This window comes from Mustela putorius, unplaced genomic scaffold (assembly GCF_011764305.1).
Source record: "Mustela putorius furo isolate JIRA1106 unplaced genomic scaffold, ASM1176430v1.1 tig00000095_pilon_pilon_pilon, whole genome shotgun sequence".
Classification (NCBI taxonomy): domain Eukaryota; kingdom Metazoa; phylum Chordata; class Mammalia; order Carnivora; family Mustelidae; genus Mustela; species Mustela putorius.
This window is the reverse complement of record NW_025421280.1, coordinates 1,223,372-1,248,629: the sequence shown is the minus strand read 5'-3', so window position 1 is coordinate 1,248,629 and position 25,258 is coordinate 1,223,372. Positions and strand designations below refer to the sequence as shown.

Here is a 25,258-nt window from a genome sequence, read left to right as displayed (position 1 = left end):
CCTAAAGATACAAATGAGGTGATCCAAAGGGGCATGTGCACCCAAATGTTTATAGCAGCAATGTCTACAATAGCCAAACTATGGAAAGAACCTAGATGTCCATCAACCAATGAATGGATAAAGAAGATGTGGTATATATATATATTTATACACACACTGACACACACACATATACACAATGGAATACTATGCAGCCATCAAAAGAAATGAAATCTTGCCATTTGTGATGCCGTGGATGGAACGAGAGGGTATTATGCTGAGCGAAATAAGTCAATCAGAGAAAGACAATTATCATATGATCTCCCTGATATGAGGAAGTCGAGAGGCTACATGGGGGGGTTTGGGGGGTAGGAAAAGAATAAATGAAACAAGATGGGATTGGGAGGGAGACAAACCATAAGAGACTCTTAATCTCACAAAACAAACTGAGGGTTTCTGGGGGGAGAGGGGTAGGGAGAGGGTCGTGGGGTTATGGACGTTGGGGAGGGTATGTGCTATGGTGAGTGCTGTGAAGGGTGTAGACCTGGCGATTCACAGACCTGTACCCCTGGGACTAATAATACATTATATGTTAATTAAAAAAATAAAAAATTAAAAGAAAAAATGAAGAACATCACTCTGGTGCCAATAAGAAGAAATCAGAGGGTGAGAGTTAAAGAATAAGACTGGAGGCAGGTGGCCCATCTAGGGAGCCATCACAGTGGTTGAGGCGAGAGAAGCTGGTGGCCTCATTGGGTAGCAGCAGGGGGATGGAGAGAGTCGGACAACTTCAGGAGATACTTAGGACACCTCTCAGTGTTATTCTGTGATCTGTGAAATCAGCGGAATCCACATACCTCTCAGTGTCTAAGCTTAGCTGAGCTTCCACTAAGTGCGCTCTGAAGTGATCAAATCGGAAAGCTGTCCGACGTGCTCCACCCACCTCTTCACCTACCTCCTGGTGAAAGCACTCTGGAGCAAGACTGCCATTATTCAACAGAGCAGCGGATAATGGAGCAGTGCACTGATTGGACTGGAAGGTTTTGGAAGGAAGGTAACATTCCATGTCCAAGTTTCCCTGGCCTCCAAGTCTTTTGTGCAAGTAAATTAGTTTCATTCGTCTCAGGGCACCTTTTCCAGGCCAACTCCTTCCAACTTGCCTGCAAATGTCTCTCAGTGGTGTGTTTGAGGCTTGGCTGCGTCTCCTTGTCTGGAACAAATCTTTTATTACGAGGAAATAGCTGGATGATGATTCTGGACTCTTGGACCCAATCCCCTCTCAGCTGTTGACTCAGTATTTGATACCTTGGTCATTTTTCAGCTCAACCTGCCTCCTCTCCTGCCTGTTTCTCATTAACACGACTTACATACTGGAAGCCGAATTTCTAACCTACCACCTCAGCAATTTTGAGTGAGACAGTTAGGATTAACACCTGTTTCTCGAGACTCTCCCAAGATATGACGGAGGCACACATGTTATTTTCTCTGCTCACCTCCCAGACTCGCATGATTTTCCTTTGGTGCAGTGGTCATGCATTCCACCGCAACCTAAAACCATCCAGATGATGGGAATATCATGTTGCTCGTTTCACATGGGAAAGCCACAACCCATCCTCGTCTTGTTCATGTTGCATTCAAATCTAATTTGCGTGGCCCAAGTGAGCGTGAGCAGCACAGCCCCTTTGTCAGCTGTTGGAAGTTTAGCAATACTATTTCCAAACACGGGCCATTCGGCAGCCAGCAGGCACTCGACAGCTGAGTGGGGCAGAAAAAGTCTCAGACACCTATGGCCATCCAAACAGTGACTCATCCTGCTATTGCCAGGATAAATATGGGAATAAATGGTATTTTTCTCCAAGCAGGAAGAATTGTCAAAATGCTTATCACTTTATAAAATATAACAGATTGTGCCTGTTCATGTTTTGAAATGTTCCAACTATTCACTAGCTGGGTGTTTTGTTTTGTTTTGTTTTTAATTTTATGAGTTTATTAATAGCTTTAACTGTTTTGCTTCTTCCTAGGAGGCCTGGAGAACTCAGGAGTTTTCAGGCTGTGCTGCCTCCGGAGCTCTGGATCCACTTGGCTGTGGTGGCCTGTGGCAATCGTCTGGAGGAGACCCTGGTCATGCTCAAATCCGCTGTACTCTTTAGCCACAGGAAGATCCAGTTTCACATATTCACGGAAGACTCTCTGAAGCCTGAGTTTGATAAGCAGGTAAATTTGTGGAAATAGCAGTGCCATAGTTACTGAGTGCAGACAGACTGCATTGTGGGAAATGCATATCCCCCTTTGCTAATGGGATTCACTGACCTTCGAGTTGTACTCCACTGTGTGGCCATAAACTCGACTCTGAGCCTTACTGTTCTCATGGATCCTTTAGGTATACTTACGCCTACCTTGCAGAGATATTGTAAGGGTTCTATGAGATGACACACTCAAAGCACTTGACCCAGGGCTTGAGCCCTCTGGTGTAATTAACATGGCTCTCATGTAGGGGACAGGTAGCCATCTACAAATCCCCTTTACGTAGGTTTTTTGAATGACAAGTAATAAACGTTCATTAAAATAAATTCAAATGATACATATGCTATAAATTAAAAGGTAGGTGTCCTTGTCCCACACAAGAAACTATCTGAGTTAGCTATTTTGAATTATTCTTCCATATTTTTTTATTTGCTGATGTGTGTTTGTGTGTGTAATTATCTGTATGGATGCATGTAAATGTGTGTAAATGTGTATTTGTTTGTATAAACATATACCTGTATAACACACAGGTATATATGCCCAGACTAAAATGTATTTCTTTTATTTTTTAAAAAGATTTTTAAAATTTATTTGAGACAGAGAAAGAGAGAGAGCATGCATGCGCAGGGTGGAGGAGCAGAGGGAGAGGGAGAAGCAGGCCCCCTCCTGAGTAGGGAGCCCTATGTGGGGCTTGATCCCAGGACCCCAGGATCATGACCCCAGCTGAAGGCAGACACTTAACTAGCTGAGCCACCCGGTGCCCCTGTATTTCTTTTATAAAATCAAGCTTGTTCTCTATGTGTCCACCTAAACTTGGTTTTCCTACCTTAAAACCGTATTGTCAGGATTGTTCCAGGTCAGGTCTCAGATGTCTTCACCTCATCTTTTCTGGTGACTGTATAGTATTTTATTATGGGTTGGATGCCTGTTCAGTTGACTATTCCTCTACTGAGGAACAAGGACCGATTTTTTTTTTTTTTTTTTTTTTTTACCAGTTCCCGAGGAGAGCTTTGGAAATACCTCTTCTCCCCAGTCTCGGGACTGGGGAGTTTGCAGAGTTTTGAGTTTTGAGTTTGTAAACCAAACTTTGCTTTGTCTTGGATGTTTGCCCTTGTGGTAAGGCCTGAGTGCTGGCAGAGTGAGACGTGGTTCGTTTCATATCCACTGACTTGTGTCAGCAGAGCCCCCTCCTGTCCCCAGGCTGGCTACACTAATGAGAAAGGCCAAAAGAAGCCTGTTGGGCAGAGAAAGGCTACTAACAGAAAGCTAGAGAATGGGCTGCGTTTTCTGAAGAAAACTGTCCCCTTGACATCTTCACCAGGCGAAGCTTTGAAATCGATTGGAAAATGCCTTGAAAAAAGATCTGAGTCAAAGGAAAGGGAAGAGGTTGGCACACACATGGTTTGTTTCTCTGCAGCTGTGGTTGAAACGAGATGGCAATGATAATTACCATTTATCAAGGGCTTCTGATTTATAATTTACCCCTCCTTCACTCTCCCCGGAAGGTAGCAATCATGTCCCTCTTTTGTAGAGTTTTAGTGATTTGTTCATCAGGTGTCAGCTCAAGGTCACAGCGTCAGACCTCCACCTGCTTAACCAGTGTGCCATTCTACCTCTGCAGCTAGCAGATAGAAGACTCATCTGAGAAACTCAGCTCCCCTATATGCTTGCTGCTGGATCTCAGGCAAGCCTTGTGGCCTTTCAGAGCTTCGGCTTCCCTGCTGTAACTTGAAGCGAGCAACACTGATAGAAGAGCTAAGGTATCTGGAATCAGGATATGCTAGGTCAGGCTACCTTAACACCTCCCGAAAACCTCAGACCCTTCCCACGTGCCTGCTGCTTGTCTCACACAAGCTCTTAGATCTGGGACTGAAAATGACAAAAATTATTCATGCTTTTTTTTTTTAAGTTTTTTTTTTTTAAGTGTTTTTGGTAATCTCTACACCCAGCATGGGGTGTGATCTCACAACCCTGAAGTCAAGCGTGGCATGCCCTCTCAGCTACGCCAGCCATGTGCCCCAAGACTGTTCATGCTTTGAGTTGCACCTGCTGGAACACTTGGCTTCTGAAGTTCTTGGGATGCCATGCAGGAAAGAGAGAGACAAGTGGCTCACGACTGTGCATTTCACTCCCTCAGCTTGACAGTGACACGAGTCTTTTCCATTCACATTGAACTGCCCAGAAGCAGTCACAAGGCTCACCCAATGGCAAGAGGCTGAGAAGTGCTCAGTGTGCAGGAAGGGAGGAAACCGGCTGTGGACGAACCTTAGCAATGTGTTGCCCAATAACCATCTAATAAAATTAATTGAGTACCCACTGGGTGCTAGAGGCTGGGACAGGAGGATGGAGCCGAACAAAACAGATCTGAACTTAAAGAAGGTGAGGGGAAGGAAGAGGTGTGTGTGTAACTATGTGTATGAGGCAGAATGTATTTTCCAAAGAAGCTCTCAGTGGCCCCACCTGTTATTCACACGCTGGCATGCTTCCCTCCTTCACTGTCTCAAGGGTTGGCCTGTGTGACCAGCAGCATGGGGAAAACGCAATGCTATGTCAGCTCTGTGATTAACATTTAAAAGGGCACCACAATTGCTATCTTGCCTGCACTCACTTTCTCTCCTGGATCACCTGCTGTGGGATAAGCCACTTTCATGTCAGAGCACCCTTTGGAGAGGCCTTCCTGGTAAGGAATCAGGGCTTCTTGTGACACTCATGGAAGTTAGCTTGGAGACAGAACCTCCCACCCCGCCCAGCCATCAGAGGACTGTGACCCCAGCCAGTAGTTGGACAACACCCTCGTGAAAGCCACTAAGCCAGAGCAACCCAGCTTACAGATTTTTGTCCCTAAGAAAGTACATGAAAGATTACATTTCTGTGGTTTCGAGCCACTACGTTTTGGGGATAATTTGTTAAAAGGTAATAGCCAATACATATGCCTCTATATACATCATCTGTATGTATATATAAAATAGAGTATGCTACATAGACTGTTCACGTGACATTTGAGGCTAGAGAATGGAAAGAACATAGCTTCTACCGGCTTTCATGGAATGCCTGCCCCAGGAACCTGGCCGGGATGTGGTGAGTGAGCCCACACTAGCCCATTTGGAGAGATCGTATGGAGAGACCCACTCAGAGAAGACCTGAGGTCCCTAGCCCCTAGCTGGCCTCAATTAGCAGACATGTGAACGGACTGGCATTCAGATGATTCCAGCCTTTAGGCTTCGAAGCTTCTAGCTGAGGCCCAGATATCATGCAGCAGTGTAAGCCGCCCCCCACCCCGCCCCCTTCTGTGCCTTGTCCGAATTCCTGATCCATGGCATCTGTGAGCTTAATAGATGGTCGTTTTATACTGCTAAGTTTGGGGGTAATTTGCTATAAGCCATGGTAATTGGCACATTATAAATTGGGAACTAAATTGTATGGGAGAATCATTGAATTTGAAAAATCATTTGAATCGCTCTGGAGACTTTATCCCTGTGATGGCTCCTTTCCTCAGGTCTTTGTTAGATCAGTGGAGCTCAACCAACAAAGAAAATTGTAACAGGGTGTTAAAAGACAGGCAGGGCATCTGGCCTCGTCCCTTCCCATGCAGGGATTATAGATAAAAAGTTCAGATGTAAAACCTTGTCTCTTATGGAAGTCACAGAACTTTCCTTAGTCTTGGTTGTTTCATCAGTATGGAAGGACAAAATGATCCTTGCTCTGTTACTGCAGAACATACTTTGAGGCTGAATCACATGGTCTGTTTATTCTTTCATTCCACAGAGATTCTTTGGAACATCTCCTGTACCTTGTTAGCTTGAAAATAGTAGGGCAGGACCAGTTGGTTTTTGTGTAGTCACAGGAGGTGCTGGTATGGAGAGACAGGGTCTGCCGCCCTTCGCAAGGGTATTACTTCCAACCCTGAGGCATTGTGGGAATATCCAGTTTCTTTTGACAACTTCCTACAAAGCTCAAGGCCACGTATCTTTGTTTTGTAAAAACAAAACAAAGTGCTAGCTGACCTCATGATTCCTCTGGAAACTGCTTTGTGGGTGAATTGTACTCTTTTTAAGGAGAATTTTTTAATTTTTAAGCCATGTAAATACAATATGTCTGGAGCTATTTACCAAGTATAATGTAGATACTTAATATTTTGGAGTCTCATTTATTTTTGTCATCTCTCAATATAGGAGCTGCAAATGCCAGCTGGTTGATTTCCTAGCTGCTCCTGGCAGCTCAGGAATCAGACATGTGCTTGAGGTTTGACGCATCTGTCAGGAAAAAGTGGGACACCAAAGGGGGGTGACCACCAATCCATTCTGGTGATGGGTGGGGCCAGTGGGATGGCAACATCCTTTGTGTGTGTGTGTGTGTGTGTGTGTGTGTGTCCTCTGCCATAGGAAGAGGTGTCAAGGAGAACTTGTGGCTGGAGCTGGTATACTATTCAAACACGAGCATTGAAACAAATGTAAATGGACTGAACATTCCAGTTAAAAGACACAGATTGGTAAAGGCAGATAAACCCTTCTGGGAGATCAAAGAGTCAGGGAAACCAGTAGACCTCCGGGACCTTCCCATTCTCCTTCGAGTACTGATTTTGGGCTGCTGTGGCAAGGCACATTTGGACTGAGTATCTGTCCCTGGTGTCCATTCTGAGAGGTCAGTGTAGTCGCTCTCAGTGTGTACAGCCAGTGTCGGTTCTGATGAGTCAGTGCAGGTGTGCCAGTATTTGTGCCTGGTGTGGGTTCTGATCGGTCAGTGGGCCTTCATGAATTAGTTATCAAATACTTTGTCACTCCTCCTCTTTCTCCTTCTGAGATTTCTCTCTCATATATCCATCTCAAAGTTGCAAATTTTTTTTTAAAGATTTTTATTTATTTATTTGACAGAGAGAGATCACAAGTAGGCAGAGAGGCAGGCAGAGAGAGAGGAAGGGAAGCAGGCTTCCTGCTGAGCAGAGAGCCCGATGCGGGACACGATCCCAGGACCCTGAGATCATGACCTGAGCCAAAGGCAGAAACCTAACCCACTGAGCCACCCAGGCGCCCTCAAATTTGCAAATTTAAAGCATGATTAATGGTATGTTTCTTCAAACATTTTTATGTGACTGTATAAGCAATGTATGTACGGTGTAAAAATAATTCATAAAATTATAAATTTAAAAAATCAACCCATCCTAATGGTCAGGGAGAGTAATGTTGGTATATTTACTTATATTCCTTTTCTTTTCACATGAATATCAGAAATAAGGTCATCTTCTATATCCCCTTTTATATCACTAAGCCTTGTATTACTCAATTTCTTCTAAAACTGGGGTTGTCCAGCTTTTTCTGTAAAAGACCAAATAATAGCTTTGTAGGCTACACAGCCTTGTAGCTACCTAATTCTGACATTGAGTGTGAAAGCAGCCGTAGAAATATGTACACAATTAGGTGTGACAGTGTTCCAATAAAACTTTTATGTATGGACACTGAAATTCAAATTTCATGTGACTTATAAATGTCACAAAATATTACTCTTGTTCTTACCTTTTTCAGCTATTTAAAAGTATCTAATCATTCTTGGCTTGTGTGCTTTTCATAGCAGGCTGTATTTAGTTCTTGTCCTACCAACGGTTAGCAAACCCTTCCTGTATGATGTCACATTCTGTTATGTAGACATTCCTTGGAGCTTATTAACCAAATTGCTGTTTAGGTTGTTTCTAACTTTGCTCTGTTACAGACAACATTATATATGATAAACAACCTTGCCATAAATGTGAGGGGACTTTGGGAATTTTTTCTTACAAGTAGGACTTTTGTGTCCATGGGGAAACATTAACTCAAAAACGTAAGAAGATACACAGATGGCAGATAAGTGTACAGAAGGAGACTCCACATCACACGTTATTGGGGAACTGCAGGGGAAAACAGTGAGATACCACTACACACCTGTTAGAATGGCTAAAATCCACAACACTGACAACACAACATGCTGCCGAGGATGTGTGGCAAGAAAAAATCTCACTCATCGTTGGTGGGAATGCAAGATGCTACAGCTACTTTGGAGAGCAGCTTGACACATTTTTAAAAACCTAAGTGTAGACCAGCCATACAGTCCAGGTATCTCACTCTTTGGTATTTACCTAGAGGAGCTGAAAAGTTGTCCGCACAAAAACTACACATCAATGTTTATGCAGCTTTATTTGTAATCACCCCAAACTGAAAGAAACCACAATACCCTTACCAAGGGAATATTATTCGGTGATAAAAAATAAATGAGGTACCCATCCACCAAAAGACATGGAGGAGACTTCAGTGCATGTTGCTTGTATAAGAAGCCAATCTGAAGAGGCTTTATACTCTCTGATTGCCACTATATGACATTCTGGAAAGGGCAAACTAAGAGACAGTAAAATAATTAGTGGTTGTAAGGAGGGAAGGAGGAAGGGGTGAATAGGTGGAACAGAGGAGATTTCTGGGGTGCTGAAACTACTCTGTAATGGTAGATACCTGACATTATACATCTGTCAAAGTCCATAGAATATACAACTCCAAGAATGAAACCTAAGGTAAGCTATGGATTTTACTCACTAATATATTGATATTGGTTCATCAGTTGTAACAAACATACCACACTAATGCAAGACATAGGTAATAGGGGAAATTGCGGGGGTGGGGGGAGGGTGGATGGGAATCCCGTACTTCCTGCTCAGTTTTCCTGTAAGCATAAAACTGCTCTAAAAAATAAAACTCATTAATTAATATTGTTATTGATATTAACATATGCAAAGTAAATATACTCACTGGAAAATTTTAAAAGAACACAGAAATATAAACTTAGAAAATGACACCACCACCACCACTTCCACAGGTGCCTACTTTTAACACTTTAGCATCAGGGATGCCTGGATGGCTTAGTTGGTTAAGTGTCTGCCTTCGGCTTAGGTCATGGTCCTGGCGTCCTGGGAACAAGCCCCACATTGGGCTGCCTGCTCAGTGGGGAGTCTGCTTCTCCCCCTCCCTCTGCCTGCTGCTCCCCATGCTTGTGCTCTCTCTCTCTCAAGCACAAGCTTGAGCTTGTGCTCAAATAAATAAAGTCTTAAAAAAAAAACCCACAAAAATCAGTTTAGTGTCTATCTGTCAAGATTTTTCTCTCCATATAAAATATATGTGCATATATTTTTCCTTTAAGACAGAAACATTATACAATTTTTTGCATTTTATTTTTTATTTTTAATAAGCATCTTTATAACAGATTTTATAACAAAATTCTTAATAAACTTATTTATTTAAACATATAAATTTTATAATAAAAGGTTTTTTATAATAAACATTTTTCCTTGTCAGCACATATAGATCTACTTTATTTTAACTATTACAATAGTCTATTGTATAGTTCCCTCATAATTAATTTTCCCAGTTCCTAACTATAGAGCATTTAGTTTGTTCACAAAGGTTTTTTTTTCTTAATTACAAATGAGACTTTGTTGAAAATCTTGTGCCTTTATCTTTTGGGGTTGGTTGTTCCCAATTTCAAATTTCCCTCTTGGAAGTTTATTCAAATTTATACTCCCCTTGTGCTGTTTTTGTGCCAATCTCCCAACATCCTTGACAACTCTGGATGTTATTTTTTTTTAATTCTAGCCATAGTCTTTCATTCATTGAGCATTAATCATGGTGGTGAAGTTAGACATTCTCTGTAAGGTGCCTGAATAATTTCCACTTGAACATCCAGAAGCTTCAGGTGTTTTCCATATCTCTGGGGCCTAATCACCCTCCCCTTGTCTTCCTTATTTTTTAGTTACGACAGTGGCCTGACATGTATACAAAGAAGTTTGAGCACAGAATCTACCCCATCACGTTTTCGGTTGGAAACCCTCAGGAATGGAAGAAATTATTCAAACCCTGTGCTGCTCAGAGACTCTTCCTTCCGGTAGGAACACGAGCTTTTACTAAGATGCTGCTCGGGAGAGGATTGTTCTTAGAAACATGGTGAAATTAACTGGTGTGTGTCTAAAAACGTTTTACTTAGAGCTGAAAATGTGTTTCTCTTGGATTCTGCAGTTGATTCTCTTAGTGTTCTGGTATAGGGGATTCTTGTGTTCAAGAAGTTGTCTGTCCCAAAGATTTGAGGGACTGAGAGCATCCAAAGCATGTCTTGGATTATGGGTCTTTGTGACTTTGGTTCCACCTTTATGAGCTGTCTGAACCTCAGTAAACCCCCCACCTTCACTAGTCCTCATGTTCCTCCAGAGGTTTGGCACATAGTTGACCCTCAATAAATGGTAGCTTTGATGATTATTCTCTGGTAACAATAACTATTAACAGATGTAGCCATGTTAGGGGATAATTCAAAAACACTCCAGAGTTCTGGTTCAGACTCTCAGTTTTGAATTTTTTAATTAAACATTTTTGTTACCTTTTAAAAAATCCTAAGTAGAAAAATCACTGAAGATAGATTCTAGGTTCTAGAATAGGTTCTAGGCCTGGGTTAGTGATACCAATATGGCAGCAAACAAGTCAGTCACAGCCTTGCTCCCTTGGAGTTTGAGCCTAGCATTGAATAGGTAATTGGAAGTATGATCTTGTTGAAGTCTCGTGGGCATATGTAATTTGGGGTTCCACGCTGGTGAGTGAGAGGTCATAGAAGGTTCTTTGGGGACATGGTATTTATGCTGAGGCATGAATGTGCCAGTCTTCCAACATCCTTGACAAGAAGGATCCTTCAGAAGAAGCAGGGATCACTGAGTGATAAGGGCCTGGTTAGTAATGAGAGAGAAGAGAGTACCAAGCAGATGGAATAATATGTTCAAAGGCCCTGAGTTGGAAAGGAACATCCTTAAGAAAATAAAAAAAAGGTAGAGTAATCAGAAAATAGGGTGATGTGGGATTAAAGAGGTCAGCAGGGGTTGGATTGTCTGGTCTTTGTGTTAAGGGCACTGAGAAGCCATTGACTGATTTCTAACATGCAAGTGGGATGGTCTGGCTTGTGTTTTAAAGAGGACACCCTATTCATTGCAGTGTGGACAGTGGAATCACTAGGCCAATTACTGATTATATGGGCTATGTTGAGGGCCTTAAAGATGGATTCAGAACCTGCCTGAGAAAGAGAATTACCAGTCCTCATGACTGGCTTACTGTAAGAGTTGAAGTAGAGTGAGATGAGAAGGATTTCCCCCAGGTCTCTGACCTGAACAACTAGTAAGGCTGTTCTGTTTAAAATTGCCAATATTCAGCTATTTATGAGATATGGAAAATGGCAGTTTGTTAGGATTCATCCTACTCAATGGATGGTGATCTTTGGAGAGAAAAAGACTGTTTCATGGGATGAGATGAGTTTAACTTGGGCCCTATTTTTATTTTGAAGTGCCTGGGAGATGGCCATGTAGAGAAGTCTTACCATCTGTTGGTTTCAAACCCTAAATGGCAAATGGCCATTTTATCATTTCCTACTCAGAACCTGTGAGAAGACCTCCGCACAGGCTTACTCACTCATTAAGTGACCTGTCTGTCACACACCACAGACCATCATGTGAGATGGGAGTCATTTCATAAGTGTGGGTAAGGACAGACTACCTCAAACTGGAACTAAAAATCTGTAGGTGGAAGATATAAAACTTAATTACCATTTCAGAAGATGAGAAAAAATGTCAGGTTTCTTCTTGTCTCTGTTTTAGAGGGAAAAATGTATTCAAAAACCAAAGCAGAATTTTCTTTCCAGCCTATCCAAAAAATATAAGCAACCCAGTAGAACCACATTTGAATGTCCTCTGACCTTGGGTTGTGACTTTATCACCACTATTAAAAAAACAAACATACCACATGATGGTTTTCATTCATTCACAACTAAGTAAGTGTTCCATTTTGAATGACAAATGATTGCTGGCATTCCTTATCTGCTTTTGATAATGGAAACTAGCCCTCCCTAAAAATAACAAAGAGAGATTGAAGTTGACAGGACATTTACCTTCTCTGAGTCATATATCATAGCAGCAGATTATGAACATAGCATTTTTGGGCTTCAGTAGAATATATTGATCCTCAAGGTAATTTGAAATAAAGTCTAGGTGATGTTTTCCTTGAAATTCATCTCTGTAGAACCAACTCAAATATACTGCTGAGGCAGTAGAGTGAAGATGGAGATCCAAAATGCAAACATTCTAGCAAGTGATAGGTCAGTCGATTGCAGGCCACAATCTCACCCATATTCTCATCTACGCAAAGCCTGTAGGAAAAAAAGAAAAAAGAAAAACCCTTCTCACATAAGATTTTACTATAAGAATAAAACCAGAGTACAAGTCTGCAACTCAAGCGTATTAGATTCTCAAGTACAATTAGTGGAACTCAGATCCTACCAATTCATGATTTATGAAGTCCTAGAAACCAGTGGACATTTAATTTTCTATTTCTGTGAATAATGGTCCAAAGAGCAGTACCATTATTAGTGCAAAGTAAACTGCAGATGGCTTGTAAGCTCTCTAAGATGCATACTGCTCTCGGGTAACTCAGAAGCTTAAAGTATTTAAAACAATCTGCTGATTACAAATAGATCAAATCTGTTCATTAAAATTTATTTGGGGGGGAGCACGCCTGAGTGTCTCAGTGGGTAAGCCACTGCCATTGGCTCAGGTCATGATCTCAGGGCCCTGGGATGGAGCCCTGCATCAGCTTTCTGCTCAGCAGGGAGTCTGCTTCCCTCTCTCTCTCTCTCTGCCTGCCTCTCTGCCTGCTTGTGATCTCTGTCAAATAAAAAATAAAATCTTAAAAAAAATTTAATCTGGGGTACTTTCCCCCTTTTCTTTAGTAACAGCCATAAAGCTTTCACTATTGTAAAAATAATTGAGTGTCATGAATTCACCTCACCTCTCTCCCATTTAATTGGAAGTAATGAGATTTTTTTGATGGATCTATACATTTTGTTACACACTCACCACCTTGATTCCAAAAACCACTAATTGTGGTTTCCTGGAATCCTAGAAATATCCCAAACATGACAGAGATCATGGAATTGGAGAATCTTCAGAGACTTTACTGGCAAGCAGCACCCAGTATAGAAATATACATTAGTTTAAGGTGTTTTGTAAGTCTTACCCAGGAAGAAGGGCCTTTTTATTTTTTTAAAGATTTTATTTATTTATTTGACAGAGAGATCACAAGTAGGCAGAGAGGCAGGCAGACAGAGAGAGAGGAGGAAGCAGGCTCCCTGCTGAGCAGAGACCACCCCTCACACACCCATGTGGGGCTCAATCCTAGGACTCTGGGATCATGACCTGAGCAAAAGGCAGAGACTTTAACCCACTGAGCCACCCAGGTGCCCCGAGAAAGGCCTTTTTAAACCAAGTTTTGATAAATGCCAATATTATAATAATGTCTGATGTTTTTCCTATTTCCAACACTTCCCATAAGCATCTATCTCAAAGGAAGGAGTTAGGAAAGAATATTGACCTGAGAGGTAGGATAAAATTGCTTACAGCCTACAGCCTTGACCCATAAATTCTCCCAGACTTCTCTGGATATTTCTGTATTTCTAACAAACTCGACCCATCCTTTACTATTTCAAAGGAATATCCTACCAAGTAAATAAAAATCTTAGATTACCTAGATTTTCTTCATCACATCAAGAATAACAATATATAGGGGTGAGTGGGTGGTGCAGTCAGTTAAGTGCTAACTCTTGGTTTCAGCTCAGGGGGTAATCTCAGGGTCGTGAGATTGAGCCCCACATTGGGCTCTGCACTCCGTGTGGGACTATCTCTCCCTCTCTCTCTGCCCTCCTTACTTTCCCCCAACCTCAAATAAATAAAATCTTTTTTAAAAAAGAGTAACAAGGGTGCCTGGGTGGCTCAGTCGGTTAAGCCACTGCCTTCGGCTCAGGTCATGATCCCAGGGTCCTGGGATTTTGTCCCACATCGGGCTCCTTGCTCGTCTGGGAGCCTGCTTCTCTCTCTGCCTCTGCCTGCTGTTCTGCCTGCTTGTGCGCTTGCACGCTCTTGCTCTCTGAGAAATAAATAAATAAAATCTTTAAAAAAAAATACTTTCTGCAGAGAAGAATGAACGTACAGATCTTTCTCTTAAAAAAAAAGAAAAAGAGTAACAATATATAATCTTCCCTTTTTCCACTTAATAGTTGTTTAGAGGTTTGTAACTAGCTCCAATATTTGGAAAACGATATGCTTACCAGAGAGATTCTAATGAATCAGCTACAGCTATACTGGGTGCTGCTTGCCAGTAAATTCTCTGAAGATTCTCCAATTCCATGATCTCTGTCATGTTTGGGATATTTCTAGGATTCCAGGAAACCACAATTAGTGGTTTTTGGAATCAAGGTGGTGAGTGTGTAACAAAATGTATAGATCCATCAAAAAAATCTCATTAGCTACAGGCTAATGGAAAAGAGAGATTACCTGACTTATAAGAACTTTCTATAATTAAGGTCAGGCCTCTGTACTATTCTTAATATTATAAGTCAGCATTAGCAGTCAACATTGAGTCTTCCTTGGAACCAACCCTTTGGATGTCAACAAATATTGACGGATGTATAGGAACATATTAAACATCCTTATTAAGAAGAATATCTATTAGAATCACCATAAATGATGTCTCTATATTTCATTAAGCATCAAGAGGCCATAAATTATTGGGACAAGGTGAGCTATCAAAAAGGTCATATAAAAATGACCCTAGATACCAATTTTGTTGAACAAGCTTTCCAAAGTCCTTATCATTTACTCACACATTATTAAAGGTTTGACATTCAGGATATTAGTTACAACTCATAGTTACATGTAAGAAACTCAATTTCAACTAGCTAAGGAAAGAAGGAAACTGTTTGGCTTATCTGACTGTGAAGTCCAGATGATCCCAAGTGTAGGGCTGATCCAGGGGCTCCCATGATGTCACCCAGGCTCTCTGTGTCTCTCCCTCTGTTCCTTGCAAGGCTCACTCTAGGAAAATAATGATTGCTTGAAGCAGCCTGAGATCCAAATTCTAGAAGCTTAGTTTAGCAGCAAAAATACCAGGAAAGATGGCTACTTACAAAATGGTGGCAAAAGAGCTCTGTGGAAATGCTGCCCAGCAAAACAGGTATAACTTGTGAAAATCTTTTTTTTAAGGATTTTATTTACTTATTCATTCATTCATTTAAGAGAGAGAGAACATGAGTGGAAGGAAGAAGTGGGGGAGGGGGTGGGAGGGAGAAAGAATCTCAAGCAGACTCCACACTGGGTGTGTACCTGACACATGGCTCAATCTCATGGTCCTGAGATCATGAGCTGAGCTGAAACCAAGAGTCAAACACTTAACCAACTGAGCCACCCAGGCAACCCTGGTGAAAATTATTTTTAAAACAATTATCTAGACTCTTTGGACATTGTGCTAACGGCCTAAGCAAATGAGGAAACAGATTATTCAAGAAAATGTAATGTAGCCAACTTTAAGCTTGTTCTACTCAACTGCGTGACAAGTCTAGAGGCAAGATGTTGGGGTAAGGAAAGTGACTTTTTCTGGAAATGCAGCAAACCAAGGAGATACAGACTATTATCCTAAACAACCTTCTCCCCTTAGCATGAAATTCAACTTTCTTTTATGTTAGCAAAGCAGGGGAAGCAAAAGGGAGTTGGAGTCAGAAAGTAACTGATGCCTGGTCATAAAACTTGTTGATCTTTGTGTACAGGTATCTGATCATGTCATTCCTATAAACATTAAGCATAGTCAATTCTATATGTGCTTCCTTATCTCCTTGGATGAGGTAGGTTTTCGGTAGAAAGCAGTTTTTGCAAATACTAGCTGTAATATGAAATACTAGCGGATCATGACCTAAGCAAAATCTCTTTGATGATTAACATGCCTATGTACATGTAGGGCTAAAGCAGAAGTTTCTAAGCTGTAGGTCGCAGCTACGTGGAGTCAGACATGCTGGGTTTTTTCCCCTGATACACTAAAACTTGGTAAGAAAGAGGGAGAATCTATTATGTGCTAATAAAATAATTTGAAAAATAAATAAATAAATAAATAAAAAGAGGGAAAATCTGTGACATTTGAACCACAACTTAGTAAGTAACTTAGTAACTTGTGGCCCTCCTTCTCCCCTTGAAACTCAGCATGATGGAAAGTCAGCTCCGGACAATTCAGTCAAGAATACAGGGATCCTTTTCTCCCCAACTCCCAGTCGAGGGATATTGTACTGCCTTAGGAGGGCTAGGTCATCAGCAGTTTTCATCTCTGCATCACAGAGTTTAAGTTCCAGGCAAATGTGGCCAATGTTCTCCAGGTTCCATAATTAAGAGGAAGATGGTAGCTTCAGGAGAGCAAGAAACTAAAACAGGGGCCCTGGGTGGCTCAGTGGCTTAAAGCCTCTGCCTACGGCTCAGGTCATGATCTCAGGGTTCTGGGATCGAGCCCCGCATCGGGCTCTCTGCTCAGCCGGGAGCTGCTTCCCCCCACTTCTCTCTGCCTGCCTCTCTGCCTACTTGTGATCTCTCTCTCTCTGTCAAATAAATAAAATATTAAAAAAAAAAAAAAAGAAAGAAAGAAACTAAAACAGAGGCTGGCTCATTTATAAAGGAGAACCGGGGAAAGAGACAGATCAAAAAGCACCTTCGTGGTGGCAGAACAATGTTCAAAGACTGGCCTTTAATTTCCTTAAAGTTTAATCCTGCAAATGAGCCTAAATTTAACTGTAGCAGGGGGAGAAGCAATTTGTGCCTCAAAAACAATAAAGCAATCAGCTGGCAATTCATGGAGCTGGGTTTAATACCAACAGCGACAGACAGTTTAACAGAAAAATTGGAGAAAGTGTCAGTGAAAGATAGGTGATAAAACCCTGTCATTTCAGGGTGACTGTATGCCTGCCCAAGGCTGCACCCACTGAGGAACAACATCGAAGGCTGCATGCAGTGGGTGAAATGGACCTCACTAAAATAGTCCAGACAAGATATTGAACAAATACTTGAGCAAACAACATCAATAAGCCCTGTAGGCTGCAGTTGCTAAAATATATGACCTAACATATCCTAGGCTATATTGTCATGCTATCATTTATTAACATGCTAAATATATTATCCAGATTTTTTCATCAAAAAAGTATGAGGTGTTCAAAGAAACAGGTGTTCCTCATTCATGGGGAAAAAATGCAAGCAATAGAAGATGCCTGTGATAGGACCCAGATGTCAGATTTAGTGAAAAATATTTCATCCTTTGCTGGAGTCTTATCCCTGGAGGACAGAGTACAACACTGGGGTCTGCTGGCATGGGCTCAGGACCTGTGGGCACTGGCCTGGTCCCTGAAGGTCTGACAAGGGGGGTAGTGACACCACCACTGCACAGGCCCCACCCCTCCCCAGCTGTCAGTAATTAAAAGCAATCTAACACACATAAACACACACACACAAATAGAAAAAGACTTCAAAGTAGCCACCATAAATACATTCAAGCAACAAGAGGAAACCGTGGTTGAAGAAGTAAATTAATTAAGGAGGCCTCATTATGTGCTGAGCACTAGGTGTTATATGCAGCTGATGAACTATTGAACACTACATCTGAAACTAATGATGTACTATATATTGACTAATTGAACTTAAATTTTAAAAAAGTAAAGTAAGGGACGCCTGGGTGGCTCAGTTGGTTAAGCAGCTGCCTTCGGCTCAGGTCATGATCCCAGTGTCCTGGGATCGAGTCCCATATCAGGCTCCTTGCTCCGCAGGGAGCCTGCTTCTCCGTCTGACTCTGCCTTCCACTCTGTCTGCCTGTGCTCGCTCTCGCTCACTCTCTCTGACAAATAAATAAAATCTTTAAAAAAAAAAAAAAAAGTAAAGTAAGATATGATGACAGTGTTCCATGAGATTAAGAATATCAACAAAGAGTTGAAAATTGTTTTTAAAAAGAGCTAATTGGAAATTCTGGAATTAGAAGGTACAATGATTGAAGTGAAAAATCATTAAAGGACCTCACAGCTGATTTGAAATTAAAGTAGAAAGAATTGGTAAGTTTGAAGATAATCAATAAAGTTTACTCAATCCAAGGAATAGGGAAAAATAATGAATAAAATTGAACAGAGACTGAGAGAAATATGCAACAACATCTGGCACACAGCATATGCATGATGGGAGTGCCAGAAGGAGAATAGAAAGAGAAAGGAATAGGAAAAAGCTATTTGAAGAAATGATGGTTGAAAACTTGCAAATTTGATGAAAAATAATGTATACATCAAAGTTCAAAGAATTCTAAGATAAACTCAAAGAGATCCACATGGAGATAAATCATAATAAAAAATCCTGAAAGACAGAGATAAAGTCTTAAAAGCAGAAATAGAAAAACAACTTGTTACATACAAAGGAACTTCTCTAAGATTAACAGCAAATTTCTCATCAGATACTTGTGGAGGGCAGAAGGCCATGGGATGACATACTTGAAGTGCCAAAAGGTGGGGCGGAACTGTCTACCCAAAATCTTACATCTAGCAAAATTATTTTTTTATTTTTTTAAGATTTTATTTATTTATTTGAAAAAAAAAGATTTTATTTATTTATCTGTTTGACAGAGAGAAAAAGAACACAAGTAAGCAGAGTGATAGGCAGGAGAGAAGCAGGTTCCCCACTGAGCCTGACACAGGACTTGATCCCAGGACTTTGACATCGTGACCTGAGTCAAAGGCAGACGCTTAAGTGACTGAGCCACCCAGGTGCCTTGTAGCCAAACTATTTTAAAAATGAAGGTGGAGGGCGCCTGGGTGGCTCAGTGGGTTAAGCTGCTGCCTTCGGCTCAGGTCATGATCTCAGGGTCCTGGGATCGAGTCCCGCATCGGGCTCTCTGCTCAGCAGGGAGCCTGCTTCCCTCTCTCTCTCTGCCTGCCTTTCCATCTACTTGTGATTTCTCTCTGTCAAATAAATAAATAAATAATCTTAAAAAAAAAAAAAAATGAAGGTGGAATAAGCAGTGTACCCAGCAGTCCTGCAGATCTGTGTCTTCCTTCAATGTTTGGATAAAACAGACCCAGGGTTGCCTCTTTACCCTCCGACCACCCTCCAACCTTTTTTCTGGTCACAACCTCTAGAGCCATCTTTTCTGCCACCCTTTGCCCCGGGACCGGCCAATACCCTATTTGGAGCTTCTCTCCTTATTACCAATGAACTGTGAGCTCCCAGGTTTTTCAGAATTATTCTGCAGAGGTGGAGGTTGCTGACAGCTGCCTGGTCAGCTTGCATCTGCTGGCCTCCTACACTGGTCTCTCTCTGGGCCTCTATTTCCACTGTGAAGACATGGCTCTGGAGGACATGGGCCCCTTCTTCCACAAGTTAGCTAAGGAGAGGTGAGGGCACTGAGCATCTCTTGAAAATGAAAAAACAGTGTGGCAGCTGTGCCCTCTTCCCAGGCATGCAGAAGCCATCTAAAGATGGCTTCTGGTTCTAGAGAAGAACCTGAACCAGGCCCTTTTGGATCTTCATGCCCTGGGTTCTGTCCAGGCAGACCCCCCACCTCTGTGACTTCCTGGAGAACCACTTCCTAGCTGAGGAGGTGAAACTTATCAAGAAGATGGATAATCACCTGCCTAACGTCAGTAGGCTGGTTGGCCCCCACACTGTGCTGGCAATGCATTCTATTTAAAAGGCTCTCCATCGGGCGCCTGGGTGGCTCAGTTGGTTGGACGACTGCCTTCAGCTCAGGTCATGATCCTGGAGTCCTGGGATCGAGTCCCACATCAGGCTCCCAGCTCCATGGGAAGTCTGCTTCTCCCTCTGACCTTCTCCTTGCTCATGTTCTCTCTCACTCTCTCTCTTTCAAATAAATAAATAAAATCTTTAAAAATAAATAAATAAATAAAAGGCTCTCCATCAAGCATGACTAAGAGCCCTCTGAAATCCAGCAGCCTTGGAGGGGCCCCTCTGGCATTGCCTTGGTGCTGGGCTTGTGCCTGGGCCTCTTCCTATAATGACTAGGCAGCTTTTTAACCACCCAGGATCCCTCTCCGAAGCCATGGATGAAATGGAAGCAATAAAGCTTTTTTGCAGGAGGAAAATAAAAGGTGAAATCAAGTCATTCCTGGTAAAGAAAACTGAGTTAATTTGTTGCTAGCACAAATGGTTTACAAGCAATACTAAGGAATTCTTTAGGCTGAAAGGAAATGACTCCAGACAGTAATTCAAAATCATATTTTAAAAAAGAGCATAAGGGGCACCTGGGTGGCTCAGTGGGTTAAGCCTCTGCCTTCAGCTTAGGTCATGATCCCAGGGTCCTGGGATCAAGCCCCGCATCAGGCTCTCTGCTCAGCAGGGAGCCTGCTTTCCCTTTTCTCTCTGCCTGCCTCTCTGACTGTCACTCTTTCTGTCTGATCACTCTCTCTCTGTCAAATAAGTAAATAAAATCTTTTTTAAAAATTTAAAAAAGAGCATAAGTAAAGGCAATTATATACAAAACATTATAATGAATATTTCTTTTTTAAATTTTATTTTATTTTTTAAGACCTTATTTACCTATTTATTATTTATTTATTTAGAGAGCACAGTCAGGGGGAGGGGCAGAGAGAGAGAGGAACAGAGTATCTCAAGCAGACTCAGCGCTGAGCACAGAGCCTAACATGGGGCTTGATCTCATGACCCTGAGGTCATAACCTGAGCCAAAATCAAGAGTCAGACACTCAACTGACTGAGCCACTCAGGCACCCCTTCAGGTTTTATTTTTTAGTAACCTCTACACCCAGTGTGGGGCTTGAACTCTCAACCCTGAGATCAAGAGTTGCATACCCTACCAACTAAGCCAGCCAGGCACCCCTATGATGAATATTTCTTATCCTTTATTCTCTCAGTTGATTTTAAAAGCAATTGTATTAGACAATATTTATATAACTGTATTGTTGGGACTATAACATAAAAATGTAATATATTTAAGATATATATAATAGCACAAAGGAAGTTGGAGTAGAGGAAAGTTGTGTGAGATAAGACAATGATACCAGATAGTAACTCAAATCCACAGGAACAAATAAAGAAAATAAAAAATGATGGAAGAAGGTTAATATAACAAACTCCATAAATATATCCTTGCTCTCCTTCCTCTTTCATCTTCTTTAAAACACATAGTTACATGAAGCAGCAGTTATAACAATAAATTTTGGGATTTATAGCATGTATAGCTGTAATATGTTCAACAATGACATCAAAAAATGGAGACAAGAGAATAGAGATAAATAGGATGAACATTTGTATAACTCATTGGAATTAAGTTAATATAAATCTGAAGGGCTTTTTGATAAGACATCTATGGTAAGTCCAAGAGCAACCACTGAGGAAAAATATGGTAAAAACAAATCACTGAATTAAAATGCTATGTTAGAAAATATCCACTCAGTGCAAAAGAAAACAGTGAAGGAAGAACAGAAAAACAAAAAAGACATGAGACATATGGAAAACAGAAAGGAAAATGACAGACATAAATTCAACTACATCAGTAACATTGAATAAGAATGGATAAAACAGGGGCGCCTGGGTGGCTCAGTGGGTTAAAGCCTCTGCCTTCGGCTCAGGTCATGATCCCAGGGTCTTGGGATCGAGCCCCGCATCGGGCTGTCCACTCCGCGGAGAGCCTGCTTCCTCCTCTCTCTCTCTCTGCCTACTTCTGATCTCTGTCTGTCAAATAAATAAATAAAATCTTAAAAAAAAAAAAGAATGGATAAAACAATCAAAAAGCAGAAATTGCCAGAAATAGTTGATAGAAAAATAAAATCCCAAATATGTGCTATCTATGGGAGACATTCCTTAGGTTCCTAATATACAAACAGGTTGGAAGCAAAAAGATGGAAAAAGATGTCAACCAAACAGCAACAACAAGAAAACTGGAGTGGTTATACTAATATCAGACAAAATAGAACGAAAAAAATTATTAGAGAAAAACAAGCACATTAAATGCTAAAAATGTTAATCCACAAAGGAGATAAAACAGTTATAAATATATATGCACCTAACAAACAGAGCCCCCAAGTACATGAAGCCCAAATTGACAGAATTAGAGGGAGAAATAGGCAATCCACCAATATTAATGGGAGAGTTTAATGCCCCACATTAAATAATGGGTTAAACAATAGATCATCAACAAGGAAGTAGACTTGAACAACAGTTTAAACCAACTGGACCAACAGACATCCATAGAACACTCCACCCCACACCAGTGGAACACACATTCTTTTGAGTGCATATGGAACATTCCTGGGATAGACCATATGTTAAGCCATAAAACAAGCCTCAGTGAATTTGAAAGGACTGAAGTCATGCAAAGTATGTTCTCTGACCACAGTGGAATGAAATTACAAGTCAATAACAGAAAGAAATTTGAGCAGCTCACAGAGAAGTGGAAATTAAACAACACACTCCTAGATAACCAGTAGGTCAAAGAAGAAATTGCAGAAGACATTAGAAAATATTTTGAAATATGAGGTGCCTGGATGGCTCAGTTGGTTGAGTGTCTGATTCTTGATTTCAGCTCAGGTCTTGATCTCAGGGTCATGAGTTCAAGCCCTATGTTGGGCTCCATGCAAAATATCTTTTTAAAGATTTTATTTATTTATTAGAGAGAGAGAGAGAAAAACAAGCAGCGAGGAACAGGAAAGGGAGAAGCAGGGTCCCTGCTAAGCAGGGAACCCAGTGCAGGACTCTATCCCAGGACCTGGGATCATGACCTGAGCAGAAGGCAGACTCTTAACGACTGAGCCACCAGGTGTCCCTGGAGTAGACCTACTTAAAAACAAACAAACAAAACCAGGAACATACTTTGAGATAAGTGAAAATGAAAATATGTATACCAAAACTTACGAGATCAGCTAAAGCAGTACTTACACTGAAATTTATAGTTGTAAACTGCTACCTTACAAATGAGGAAAGATTCTAAATCAGTAACTTAACTTTCTACCTGAGATACTTTAAAAAGAAGAACAAACAAAATCCAAGAAAGAACAAGAAAGGAAATAGTAAAGATTAGAGTAAAAAAATAAGGAAGTAGAGAATAGAAAAAGAATAGAGGATAATTACAGACTTGAAAGTTGATTATTTGAAAATATCAACAAAATTGACAGGGACACCTGGGTGACTCAGTTGGTTAAGCATCTGCCGTCAGCTCAGGTCATGATCTCAGAGTTCTGGGATAGAGCCTGGAGATGGGCTCCCTGCTCAGTGGGAAGCCTGCTTCTCCCTCTCCCTCTGCCCCCGCCTCTCCCCATTCTTACTCTCTCTCGCAAATAAATAAATAAAATCTTTTTTTTTTTAAAAATTGACAAACCTCTAGCTAGACTGAGCACGAGAGAAAAGACTCAAATTACTGGAGTCAGAAATGAAAGAGGAAGACAAATACTAACATTAGTGATATAAAAAATAATTGTAAAGCAATACTGTAAATAACTGAATGATAATTAGAGGAAATGGACAACTTCGAATTAGTAATTTTCTTTAAACCCATGAAGAAAAGTTCAGGACTAGATGATTTCATTGGTGAGTTTTACCAAACATTTAAAGAATTAGTACCGGGGCACCTGGGTGGCTCAGTGGGTTAAAGACTCTGCCTTTGGCTAAGGTCATGATCCCAGGGTCCTGGGATCGAGCCCTGCATCGGGCTCTCCGCTCAGCGGAGAACCATGCTTCCTCCTCTCTTTCTCTGCCTGCCTCTCTGCCTGATTGTGATCTGTCTGTCAAATAAATAAATAAAATCTAAAAAAAAAAAAAAGAATTAGTGCCAGTTTTTTCCAATCTCTTAAAAACAAACAAACAAGCAGAGGGGTGCCTGGGTGGCTTATTCATCAAGCGTCTGACCCTTAATTTCAGCCCAGGTCATGATCTCAGGGTCATGAGATGAGGTGCTCTGTCAGCCTCTGCATTAGGCGCGGAGTCTGCTTAAGATTCTCTCTTTCCCCCTCCCTTTGCCCATCCCCCCGACTCTCCCTCCCTCTCTTAAAAACTAATTAATTAATTAATTAATAAAACAGAAAAGAAGTGAATATTTATGAATTATTATATTAGGCCACATGTTAACCTGTTAACAAAACCATCTAGTGACATCACAAGAATAGAAAACTACAGAGCAATTACTCATGAATGTAGATGGAAAAAATCCTCAACAGATATATATATATCCTCAACTATATATATCCTCTACTATATAGAATCCAGCAACTCAAAATAAGATTTTACACCATTACCAAGTGGAATTTTTCCCAGGAACACAAAGTTGGTTTAACCTGTTAAAATCAGTTAATGTAATGTAACATGTAAACAGATTAAAGATGTCATGAACATCTCAACAGATTCAGAATCAAATTTGACAAAATCAAATATACTTTTGTGATAAAAACTTTCAACCCTAGGAATAGAAGAGCACTCTCTCAACCTGATGAAGGGCATTTACAAAAACCTTACAATTAGCATCATATTTAACCGTAAAAGACTGAATACTTTACCTCTAAGATCAGAAAAATAGTTATATGCTTGGGACACCTGGGTGGCTCAGTTGGTTAAGCAGCTGCCTTCAGCTCAGGTCATGATCCCAGTGTCCTGGGATCGAGTCCCATATCAGGCTCCTTGCTTGGCGGGGAGCCTGCTTCTCCCTCTGCCTCTGCCTGCCACTCTGTCTGCCTGTGCTCTCTCTCTCTCTCTCTCTGACAAATAAATAAAATCTTAAAAAAAATAGTTATATGCTCTCAAAATTTCTGTTCATCATTGCATTGGAAGTTCTAGTCAGGGCATTCAAGCAAGAAAACAGAATAGACTGAACTGTGAATTGAAAGAAAGAAGTAAAACTATCTCTATTTTCAAATGGCATCGTATCATACATAGAAAATCTTAGGGAATCCATTCTAAAAGTGAGGAAAACTAATAAAATTTAGTAAGGTTGCCAGATACAAGACCAAGACACAAAAGCAATTTTATTTCTAAATACTTGCAACAAGCAATCCAGAAATAAAATTTTTAAAACAATTTATTATTTATAATAATAAAAATAATAAAATAATAAATTGAATAAATTGAATACAAAAGTTGTACTCTGAAAATCATAAGAGTTGTTGAAAGAAATTAGATGCAGTCAATGGAAAGAAGGCT

The 25,258-nt window shown here is 40.9% G+C and overlaps 1 protein-coding gene across 1 annotated transcript in view; it reads left to right on the top strand.

Annotated features, from left to right (window-relative positions):
• The window catches only part of GXYLT2 (glucoside xylosyltransferase 2), a 90,033-nt gene that overhangs the window by 20,253 nt on the left and 44,522 nt on the right, over positions 1–25,258 (top strand). Inside the window, exons 2-3 of the mRNA XM_045077839.1 lie at positions 2,001–2,193; positions 9,988–10,119. Of these exons, the coding sequence (XP_044933774.1) occupies positions 2,001–2,193; positions 9,988–10,119 (325 nt within the window). The remainder of the gene's footprint in view (positions 1–2,000; positions 2,194–9,987; positions 10,120–25,258) is intronic.